Source organism: Phocoena phocoena, chromosome 6, assembly GCF_963924675.1.
Source record: "Phocoena phocoena chromosome 6, mPhoPho1.1, whole genome shotgun sequence".
NCBI classification, from domain to species: Eukaryota; Metazoa; Chordata; class Mammalia; order Artiodactyla; family Phocoenidae; genus Phocoena; species Phocoena phocoena.
This window is the reverse complement of record NC_089224.1, coordinates 47187138-47199528: the sequence shown is the minus strand read 5'-3', so window position 1 is coordinate 47199528 and position 12391 is coordinate 47187138. Positions and strand designations below refer to the sequence as shown.

The 12391-nt window shown below is 38.3% G+C and overlaps 1 protein-coding gene across 1 annotated transcript; it reads right to left on the bottom strand.

Annotated features, from left to right (window-relative positions):
- Positions 1 to 3645: 3645 nt before the first annotated feature.
- Positions 3646 to 8194, bottom strand: RPS6 (ribosomal protein S6). The gene is made up of 6 exons (XM_065878710.1): positions 8154 to 8194; positions 7496 to 7627; positions 6767 to 6977; positions 6450 to 6596; positions 3897 to 4054; positions 3646 to 3787 (listed from the first exon to the last, which is right to left on the bottom strand). Exons 1-6 carry the CDS (start codon positions 8157 to 8159, stop codon positions 3692 to 3694), a joined length of 750 nt encoding a protein of 249 aa, XP_065734782.1. The 5' UTR covers positions 8160 to 8194; the 3' UTR covers positions 3646 to 3691.
- Positions 8195 to 12391: the final 4197 nt, after the last annotated feature.

Here is a 12391-nt window from a genome sequence, read left to right as displayed (position 1 = left end):
ATAAGATTCACTAGATTTTGGACACAGAACTGGGGGAATAGATTCAATGTGGAGACATTCAAGGTTTGTTTCAAATTACGAATTGGTGAAAACTGAAATGAAGTTATTCTTGGGACAATAGATAATGAAATGTAATTCATACTGAATCATCTCAGAAGGTAAAAATGCCACTAAAATGCCCTAGGGTTTACTGATGAAGATTTACAATTTCTGAACTGTTTTTATCTGCTGAAAATTGGTTTTGCATTTCTCAGTGTTTGTAGCAGTTCGATGAGAAACCATATTCATTCTTGGCGTTTTGTCTATATCTGAAGCTATTGAGTTTGGGGAATGGCAAATTAATGTAAACTTGCCTAACCCCAAAACAAACGAAATCTCAATTATAAGAGCAACTATTTGTGTATTGTGTATATATGTGTGGCTGTGTATCTACTCAGCCATATTATATTTATTAAAATTCTTAGATTGCATGTTGCAATAAAGTTTTCTGAAAGGGGGTCTCCAACTATTAAATAAATGACTACTACTAAACTCGTATGTAGTCATTAATCTCAAAATTACCTTAAAGTCTGATAACTGCCTTGCCTTTGACTTTAAAATTAATATATATTTTTACCCTTCATGTTATGTATTAGCTCCCTTAATGGATTGTATCTTGAATATCCAGTTACTTCCTTTCATCCTCTTCCCAGTATCATGTTAATTTGCAACAGCTTTAAAATTGTAATAAATGAGCCAGATAGTTTAAATGAAATTAATCAGCTTCATAATTTACAAAATTAAAATTCTTGTGTGTCTTTGGGCCTGAAATTGTTCAGGCACATAAATTGTTGCTATTGGTCACTTTTAAAAACCTGTGGGATAACTTGCACTGCACACAGAATTTTATTCTTGTATAAAATTTAGATTTGTACACTTACTATTTGTGCATTTGTAAATACTGTTTTTTAGGCTGAATCAATTGTCTTAAAACGTTAAAGCTTATTAAACTTGTTGCCAGTAGGTTTAAGAAAATCATGACCTCACATGCCTCACTGACATTTATCATGCCTTTCATTAACACATCCCTTAGGGACAGTAAATTTGCCTGACCTCTCTGCATGCATGGTTTGAAAAGCCAATGATTGTGTGTGCTCGCTTTTACAGTAATTATGCAGATGACTAAATCGGTTGGTAATTATTTGCAAATGGTACAGTTAACAGCACACATCTCCTTCCTACCTGCTATAATCTTTTAAAAATTGTTACTATACCAATCTTCCAACATTTCAGGGTTAGTAAGACCTATGCAGAATCCTACTTTCGATTTGTTAAAGTGATAAGTGAAAGAACTTGTCAGAAACTGTGTACAATTCTCATTGCCTTAAAAATGGATCTTTTGCACTGTCTCAGAGAATATATTTTTGCAACTTAAGACTTGGTACTAGTTTTAATACTTAACACTTATTGCCCCAACAGAAAGTTTGGAATTACTTTGCATATAAAAAAATCAAGGTTGAATAAAAGGAAAACTTCTCAAGTTTGCTGTGCTTGTCTGACATTTTTAAGGCTCCTGAAGCGTGTACAGCAATTCAAGCTTTTGTGATCTTCAGAATTCCAGTATTGTCTGTTTTCCCATTTCTCTGTAGTTCTCAATAACTTGAATTACTAAAGCACTTCCCACTAAAACGACCCTGTGATAAAGATCTCCTTACACATTTAATATTTTGCTATATTGTATCAAATTATAAAATTTCTAATAGCTTTTTAATATTAATCTAAATAACTTAGCCATTATATATTGGAAAGCTTAGCCTGTGGCTGTCATTCAGAAATTGAGACTGATTTGTATTAAAATTGCTTAAAGGCCTTTTCTTGCACCTACCACAGAAAGGGCAGTAAAAACTTGTAGCAAAAACAGACCAAAAAAAAAAGATTTCAAATCATTATCTATAGATTTTAGAAATATCTAGAATGACTGTATGAGACTTAAATCCTGATTAACTTCTGAAAGCGATCTTTCAAATTATGGCAGATTGTTTAGCATAACCTTACACTGCTTTTAGATTTGGTATTAACTGCATTTCATAGATTGATTATAGCAACCTGCACAGTTAATGATTTAACAATCATAAACAAGTCTGACATACCTTTGGGATATTGAGTTGTTGCCCTTTTCATTTTTGGTATACACTAGTAATATGGGATTCAGTGTCTTTGCAATGCTAAACTCTTAAATCTGCCAGATTTCATAAGCTAGTATAGTCTAGGCCCACCTTACCTATCTGTCCACCTCAGTGACTACTCCTCAAAATAAGAAAGCAGGGTGGTTCTCATGTTTTATGCATTAGAATCAACCAGCTACTAGCTAGAATTCTGGGCTTACAGCAGACCTGCCTTTTGGCATGTTACCCTCTAGGATTCAGCTGTAGTGTCAGTCCTTCTGGCACTGGTATCTTTTTTTAAATGCTGTAAATCCAACTTATAACTTTGTCAATTGCCAATTAAGACTTTTGTAACTTTTTAATATTTCATTAAGAGCTATGGGTGCTGTTCAGCAGAGTAATAACATTGTAAATCAACTGTACTCCAATTAAAAAAAAAAAAAAAGCTATGGGGAGCTCCTCTATGAATCTTGCTTCAGGGCTGGCATTATTGGCCTAACCTGGGAACTTATTAATGACTGTGGGGCCCCAAACTACCGAATCCTAATCCACTTTTTAGCCAGATCCCCAGGTGATTCTTACACACACTTAACTGAAGCACTTCTTCAGTCTCCACGTTGGAGCCGCTTGAAAATTTTACTCACCTGTGGTTAATATATACTCTGGCAAAGGAGCACCTTTTAAAGCCTAATGTGCCTTCTTTTAAGACCCTTCTAGTCTATAATGGTTTGAATGAAGGTTCTAACTGCAAGTACTATAGAAACCAGACATAGTACATTAGGAAAAAGCATACTTTTGGGACTTCCCTGGCAGTCCAGTGGTTAGGACTCCACACTCCCACTGCCAAGGGCCTGGGTTCAATCCTTGGTCAGGGAACTAAGATCCCACACCCCACAAGCTGCATGTTGCAGCCAAAAGAAAAGTATACTTTCTCTGTGCATCCTTCACTGATGCAAGAGTGTTTCTAAAAAGAGGTACAGTCAACTCCTTCGCAGTGAAATATAATAAAAACAAGTAGAGTTGAAAAGTTTTCTGTTAATGCATTAAATTTGCACTGGTTTTAAAAACTTTGTCAACTATTTTAAAATGGTATCCATTAACTATGTTTTTAACAAGTTATCCTTTTTACATATGACAAACGTCCATCTTCACAAGGGCACTTTTCATGTATCGTGTATAGATCTTTAAGAAAAACTGTATTCCTCAAAATAAAGTGTATCAAAGATTAATAGTCCTAGTCATTTATTTCCCCTGTATTGTTCAATGCCTTGCTAAAAAGCCAATGAACATGCTAAGAGTCCTTTCCTGAGCCACCCACCAAAGAAACTCTGTCCTGGCCATCTCTTCCACTATCACAGTTCAGTCTCAGTGTCTGAATCTGAAGGATTATCACTTTCAGGTATCTCTTGCAGACTTTATCTACCACTAGATTATACAGTACCTCCTCTTCTATAAGTTTCTCGACCTTCGTTTATTTTATCATCAATTAAAACTCAATAAAGGAGATGTGATGTCTGATCTTATTTATTTGTTACTCTAAGAACATCTCATTTTTGACTGGACTCAGACTTAGAAGTAGAAGCTCTCAGAGAGGACAGCCTCCGTCTCTTGGCAATCTGTTCCTGGCGTTTTTCTTTGGCCTCCTAAACAAAACCAAAAAAAAAAAAGCAGTTAATGCTTATCTGGATTAAAAATGCAAATCCAAAGCCAGGCCTATCCCCCCAACCCCCAACACACACACTGAGGACTTACCTTCATTCTCTTGGCCAAAAGTTTAGCATATTCTGCAGCCTCTTCCTTATTTTTCTTAGTACGCTGTTTCTTCAGAGCAATTCGCCGACGTTTGTGTTGCAGAACACGTGGAGTAACAAGACGCTGAATCTTGGGTGCTTTGGTCCTAGGTTTCTTACCTAAAAATTTAGATAATGACTCAATCACCTCAATAATACCCTTGTTCAATAGGACCCACATTTACATTTTTTAAGCATTAGAAACAGATTCGAACTCAGTAGTTCCTATGAAAACTTATTTGTATGAGACAGTTTACTAGGGACCAGTGTTTTCCTATACCAATAGCTTGGACGTCAAGTTCAAGATCATACGTAAATTCAGCATAGTAATAGGTTACTTTGCTGAACAGTTGGAAGTCATACCCCATACTTTTTTCTGTTCACTTTGATTTCCCTTCCACAATTACATTGTCTTGGGAGGATATTATATCTCTGTACCGTTAAGACACATGAGCATTATTTTAAAACAGTATTAACCGCATATTTAACTTGTCATGAAAACTAAGTAAAGCATTAACTGCATCCCACCATACTCCTGGAGTGAAACTTAACATTAGAATGAATGAATGAATGAACGAATGAATGAATTTGTTTGTTTGTTTGGTGGTGCTGCCCGGCTTGCAGGATCTTAGTTCCCCAACCAGGACTGAACCTGGGCCATCACAGTGAAAGCAGAGTCTTAACCACTGGGCCACCAGGAAATTCCTGAGAATATCTTCATTTAGCCTGTCTGATTTATAATCCAAAATCCTCTGGATTATAAATCTGCTTCAAAACAGGAGTCTTTTCAGATGCAGTGGTTTTAGTTTGTGGACACCTTCTGGGAGCAATAAACACTTCAGATAAATATTCTAAGACTAAATGCTCAGTTGTCCAGCTTCTGCTAAAATAAAAAACCCTTTGGAATTATAAAGAAAAAAAGAACCATCTTAAATGTCTGTTAAGTGGCACTTAGTACACTAATGATATTTCCAGGGGTGCAACTGCAGGGAACTACCATATATTTGCCAGTTACTTCACTGAAAGTCATACCCGGCACACAGTAGGTGCCCAAATATTTCGTATGAGTGACCAATGAGCACTTACCATATACCAGGTATTAGCTTATTTAAGCCCCCAGTCCTGAAAACCAAAACCCAAGCAAAATTTTTCAGATCTGTCAAGAAAACCCAACCCAAAATCAACATGCTATTTATTCCACTTATTATAAATATTCATACAATTTACTACAGAAATATTACTGAGCATTGCTGCTGCAGACCTCACTACTGATGGGTTATCTTGCCTAATAAACAATATACCTTCTTAAAATATAAAACACCAAGGTTCCTGAAAAAACTAAAAATTGAGTTCCCATATGATCCAGCACTCCCACTCCTGGGCATATATCCAGACAAAACTGTAAGTCATAAAGATACACGCCACCCCTATGTTCATAGCAGCACTATTCACAATAGCCAAGACAGGGAAACAACCTCAATGTCCACCGACAGATGAAGGGATAAAGAAGATGTGGCAGGTATATACAATGCAATACTACTCAGCTACAATAAAGACCTAATGCCATTTGCAGCAACGTGGACGGACCTAGAGATTATCATACTAAATGAAGTTACAGTAAGACAAATAGCATATGATATCACTTACATGTGAAATCTAAAATATGACACAAATAACTTTACAAAACAGACTCACAGAGAACAGACTTGTTGCCAAGGGGGAGGGATGGATTTGGGAGTTTGGAATTCAGATGTATATTATACAAAGAATGAATAGACTAAGGTCCTACTGCATAGCACAGGGAATTATATTCAATATCCTGTGATAAACCATAATAGAAAAGAATATGAAAACGAATGTACATACATATAACTAAACCACTTTGCTGTACTGCAAAATTAACACAACATAGTAAATCAACTACACCTAAATAAATTTATATACATATGAAAACCCCCAAACCCCAAACACTTGTTCCCTGGTATTTTGAATAAAGTTTCTTTCCAACTTCTAATTCTCACAACTCTACTGCTATCCACATTCCAGTTGAAGTAAACCAAGGCCAGAAGTTAAAGCAACTTAAGTGGATGAAAGCATGTATTTCTTTGGTAAACAAAAAAATTAAAACCACTGATATAGAAAGCAAGCAAGCTGGGGGGGGGTGGGTGGGTGTGAGAGCACATTCAATAACAACCCCAGAGTTTTCTGTCATTCTTTCAATTCCTAACCCCAAAGCAACGAACTTAAAATGTCTCATAAGTTATCTCTGAATGAACTTATACATCAGTGACCCAAAGGCAGATTTCCAAGAAAAATTCTATCACTCTAGAGGGCACTGGATATAATAAGGATTCATACCAACTGCACGTCCTGACCCTCTCTCCCCTCCACTATCTTCCTAAAAACTCAGATTCTAGGTAACTAGCAGGCAGATTTTTATCTTCTGACGTGCACACGAACCGCTACGACGAATCAGTGAAATCAAGCAAGCCCTCAACTGCACAATGCCCCGTACCTTCTTTGTTTAGAGGCTTTCTCACAACATACTGGCGGACATCATCTTCTTTAGAGAGATTGAAAAGTTTGCGGATTCTGCTAGCTCTTTTGGGCCCCAGGCGACGAGGCACAGTAGTATCAGTGAGTCCAGGAATATCCTTCTCCCCTGAAAGAGAAAAATGAACAGACGTTTTAATTCAACAACCTCCTTACAAACAAGAACCCTAAACTGTTCAGGCATTGCTAAAACAAGTCCACTGGTCAAAACTGTGGATCAATCGACAACCAGCTTTAAATCAGTGTGGACAAAAATTAACTCAAGAATAAAAATCTCACCTTTTTTTACAATGACCAAATTGAGAACGCTCAGATTGGCATCCACAATGCAGCCCCGTACAGATTTGCGCTTTCTTTCGCCAGTCCTCCTTGGTCTGTAACAGGAATGCCCCTTACTCAGTAGCAGGCGGACTCGGCCATGGGTCAAGACACCCTGCTTCATGGGGAAACCCTGTTTGTCGTTCCCACCACTGATTCGGACCACATAACCCTGGAAGAGAACACAATGACACATTATAGAACAAAAGACTGTGGCCTCCAACAAGTACACACTTCATTAGGACCAATCTGAAACTTAATAGCTTTCTCTGGTCACTAAATTTTGTCTATACTTCCAATTTCCCAAGTTCAATTAGCAAAGTCCTTTCAGTCAAGCTACTTCTAGCCGATGCTTTACCAGAGTTAACAGCTCTTGGGGGAGAAAGACTATGTTAAGGAACAAAGCATCAATGAACCACAAATAAATAAAAAACAACCCTTCTTGGCACTTTTCAAAAAAAAAATGGAGACCATTAGCTTGCAGGGCCAAGAACTATGTATTTTTTCACGAACATAACCCTGCCAGGTGATAGCTCCACGTTATAAAGTGACATCTGGAAGTAACTAAACCCAAGGTCAGAAGACAACCCGAGTTTGAACCCCATAACATTTACCAATTACCAACAGCGTTTACCATCTCTCTTAAATATTCTAACAATTCAATTCGGCAGTCCGGCAGGCCACTTTTACCTTCCATTCTTCACCCAGAGCGTCAGCAGCAACTTCTGTGGCCATACGCTTCTCATAAAAGGTTCGAAGTTTTCGTTCATCGTCCACTTCAATGAGTTTCTGGCAGCCAGTGGCCGGGAAAGAGATGTTCAGCTAAAATTTAAACGGGGGGGGAAAGAACTTCATGAAAATCGCAGAACCACTACGAAGGTTATTCCACTGCAAAAAGCCTTTCCTGTCACCCACACACAACTAACAGAAAATTTGATACTACTCGCTAAAGCATGTGTGTACATTAAGACCGCGCAAGACACACCGCCCTAAAAAAGTAGGACACATCTTTCAAGCCTCGCGGAATGACGCCGGGGCGAAGGTCGCTGCGCAGCCGTTCACCCTCTCGGAGCAAGAAGCCCGACCTACTTGCCGCCAACCGGGCAGCAGGGTCGCCTCTATCCCAGCTGGGGGGCAGGACGCCACCATGGCGCTCCCCGCCTGGCGCAGCTCCAGCTGCAATCGCTCGCCATCCGCTCTCCCAAGGGGCTCCGGCCCCAAAAGAGCGATCCTTCTCCTGTCTCAGGCCCTTCTCCATCCAGAGCCAGGATTCTGGAGCGCAGCGCCCTATTCTGGGGCTAGATCCACGTTACTCAAACCTAGCGCAACACCCGCCACCACTTCCCACCTTCATTCTGAAGCTGCCGACCGCCTCCGAGGCGCCACGAAAAAGAGACCCAACTTCCGCTTAGCCCAGGTCACATAGGCTCTTCCAGTTCTCGCGAGACGGTAAGACGCCTGGGGTAGCGGAAATGAGCGTGGGTAGGCGGCACTTCCGGGGGTGGGGATAATCCGCGGTGGGCGGTGTTAGTGAGGTAACCTAGGTTTAGTTCCGAAGATTAGTCTGTCCACTCCTTGTTCTTTCCGCCGTCGTTCTGGGTCAGAGAGCATCCCCGGTCGGTCCCGGCCACTGCTTCTGATGACACCAAAGAGGGAGAGCGGGATCGGAGTTCGGCTCTCCTGGGCTGTCTTGTACCTCAGCCTCCGTCTGAAGATTTCCACTTTAGGAGCGTGCCCTGCCCTGGTTCCGGCTGTTCAGAACAAGACGCCTTGAAAGCTGTGCTTTGTTTTTTCCTTAAATACTCGATCATCCGCTTGTCCTCTAACCGCTGCAGTCATCGTTCTACCACAGAATGATACACTCAGCCACCCTGTCACCCAAGCCAAAAACCATAATTACTCCAAGTCCTGGTACCTCCTAAATAGTCTCCCTGCTTTCTGCCTTGCCCCTGCGATCTTTTTAAAACGCAAAATTCTATCACTCCCTTTCTGGAAATGCACCATTTATTTCCCACTATAGTTAAATACTTTCCAAACTTCTTAACCTGGCTTTATAAACTTTCCACAGTCCAAAGCTCACCTATCGCCATTCGTTAATGCCATGCCAGTCTTTTCAGATTGCATGAAGCCTTTCCTGAACACAAGAGAAATTGTATTCCTCTCCTCTAGTGTAGCACTATTTCCCTTTATAGTACTGTTTACTCATGATACATAAATGGTTTGCTTATGGTCTGCCTCCCCTACTAGATGGTAAATTAGGCCAGGGCTCATGTCTTAACTTCACTGTGGAATACTCAGGACGCAGCAAAGTGTATGGTACTTAATAAGTAAGGCTCAGTAAATATCTGTTATATGATCATAACCCCAGCTCTGCTATGTGTTAGTCTATCAGTGTAGTAGTATGGAGCCAGCCAGCAGAGGGAGAAGGAATGAATGTATTATAGTAAATCTTGAATCAGCAATGATTCAACTCTTATTAGAATAGAAAGATGCAGGAAAGATACAGTGTATCTGATAGTCCTCCAGAACATTCCTGGGAGAATGAGAATGGGAACCCAGGTGATCTAACTTTGAAGCCCACAGTACCCTGAATCAGTACCCTGAAGGAAGAAACATTTATTATCTATTACATATTTACTCCATATTTTTTCTTCAAGAAAAAATCTCCTGCTTAAAATAAACAAAAATAATTTTTACTTTTCCAAGATTATTACATCCCATCTTCCATTTCAGTATCACAAAGTTTTGAGTTTAGGCCTGCTTCACATTCAAAGCTGAAATATTCTGCTAAATCCTGTTCGATCATCTGATGTTAGTGTAAAAAGGTTGGTGAAATGATGCATTTAAATCCTGTGTATGTACTTTTTGTTAAGGTGAAATTGACACAACCTAAAATTATTCATTTTTACGTGAACAATTCAGTGGCATTTAACACATTCGCAATGTTGTGCAATCACCACCTCTATCTAGTGCCAGGATATTTTCATCACCCCAAAAGGAAACCTTGCATCCATTAAGCAATTGCTCCCCATTCCGCCCCCCTTCCACCAGCTACTGGCAGCCACAATCTGTGTACTGTCTCCATGGATTTACTTACTCTATATATTTCATATAAATGGAATTATACACTATGTGACCTTTGTGTCTGCCTTGTAATATTTTTGACATTCATCCACGTTGTAGCATGTATCAGTGTTTTATTCCTTTTTACGATTGAATGCTATCACACTGTATGTGTAAATCACAATTTGTTTATCCGTTCATCCACTGATGGACATTTGGGCTGTTTCCAACTTTTGACTATTGTGAATAGTGCTGGTATGTTTGAGTACCTATTTTTAGTCCTTTGGGGTATATAGGAGCAGGATTGCTGGGTCACATGGTAATTCTGTGTTTCCCAGGGGAACTGCCGAACGATGTTCAGAGCAGCTGAACCATTTTACATTCCCCCCAGAAATGTATGCACTTGTTATTTTGTTATTTTCTCTCTTTTTAAATTATATTCATCCTGGGGGTGTTTAGTGGTACCTCAATGTGGTCTTGATTTGCATTTCACTAATGACTGATGATGTTGAGCATCTTTTCATGTGTTGGGCCATTTATATATTTTCTTTGGAGATATGTCTACTTAAGTCCTTTGCCCGTTTTTTATTTTAGCTCTATTTTTATTGAAGTAGTGGTAGTGAGTTAATATGAGGCAAAGAGTAAAATCCAGGAAAATTCCTCAGACTTTTTTTTTCTTTTCTAATGCATTTTTTCAAAGACATAAAATTTACCATCTTAACCATTTTTAAGTATACAGTTCAGTAGTGTTAAGTATATTCACATTGTTGTGAAACATCTCCAGAGCTATTTCATCTTGCAAAATGGGAACTCTATACTCATTAAACAACTCTTTCTCGCCCTCTCCCATCCCTGGTAACCACTATTTTTCTTTCTGTTTCTATGAATTTGACTACTTTAGATATTTCATACAATTGGAATCACGCAGTACTTACCTTGTTGTGACTGGCTCATTTCACTTAACCATGTCCTCAAGCTTCATCCATGTTGTAGCATGTGACAAGATTTCCATCCTTTTTAAGATTGAATAATATTCCATTGTATTTACATACCACATTTTATTTATCCATTCATCTGTTGATGAACATTTGGATTGCTTCCACCTCTTAGCTATTATGAATACTGCTGGTATTAACATAGGCATGCATATATCTCTTCAAGACCCTGCTTTCAGTTCTTTTGGATATATACCCAGAAGTGAGATTGCTGGATCATATGGTAGTTCTATTTTTAATTTTTTGAGGAACCTTCATACTGTTTTCCATAGAAGTTGCACCATTTCATAATCCCACCAACAGTGCACAAAGGCTCTTTTCCTGTATTTGAATTGGCTTGTTTTGTTATTGAATTGTAAGAGTTCTTTATATATTCTGAATGCTATACCCTTATTAGATATATAATGTCCAAATAGTTTCTCCCATTATGTACATATCTTTCCACTTTTCTTGAGAATGTCCACTGATGTATAATAGTTTTGAACTTTGATGAAGTCCAATTTATCTAATTTTTCTTTTGTTGATCATGCTTTCATTGTCATATCTGAGACAAATCCATTGCCAAATCCAAAATCCCTATATTTTTGTCCAATAATTTTATGGTTTGAGTTCTTGTATTTAGGTCATTGATCCATTTTGAGTTATTTTGTTAATATGGTGTAAGGTTGGCAGTACAACTCCATTCTTTTGCATGTAGACATCCAGTTGTCCCACCACCATTTGTTGAAGAGGCTATCCTTTCCCTCATTTAATGATCTTGGCACCCTTGTTGAAAATCAACTGGCAATAGATGTATGAGTTTACTTCTGGCCTCTCAAATCTATTCCATTGATTTATGTATCTATCCTTATGCCAATACCACACTGTTTTGATTTGTAGTAAGTTTCAAAATCAGGAGGTGGGGTCCTTGACTTTTTCAAGATTGTTTTAGTTCTTTGGGAATCCCTTGTAATTCCACATGAATCTTATGCTCGTTTATGCAAAATATGCTCTTGGAATTTTGATAGGGATTGCATTTAATCCATAGATCAATTTGGGGAGTATTGCCATTTTTACAAAATTAAACTCATTAAACTCTTTTAACTCATGAACATGATATGTCTTTCCATTTACTTAGGTTTTCTTTAACTTATTTCAGCGCTGTTTCGCAGTTTTCAGTATGCAAGTCTTTTACCTCCTTGATTAATTTTATTCCTAGGTATTTTGTTGTTTTGGATAATATATAATACATATATATAAATATATATATATATACACACATTTATTTATTATATGTATATGCACACATATACTATTTTTTTCTGAGCCATTTGAAATTAAATTACAAACACCATGGTATTTCTCTTCTGAATACTTAAGGATGTATCTCCTAAGAATAAGGATATTCTGCCACATAGCCTCAATACCATTATCACATGTAAAACTTATTATTTAGGCAATACATTCTACTACACAGCCCATAAAATTTTACCAATTGTCACAAATCTCTCCTTTAGTGTTCCCTCAAGCCTATTAGTGCCAGGGCCTG

What these genes read in the sequence shown, in the direction of transcription:
- RPS6 (XM_065878710.1), bottom strand. An exon ending in CTCTGGGTGAAGAATGGAAG is followed by an intron (nt 6,978 to 7,495) that starts GTAAAAGTGGCC and finishes GTTCTCTTCCAG; the next exon opens with GGTTATGTGGTCCGAATCAG. An exon ending in AAAGCCTCTAAACAAAGAAG is followed by an intron (nt 4,055 to 6,449) that starts GTACGGGGCATT and finishes CTAAATTTTTAG; the next exon opens with GTAAGAAACCTAGGACCAAA.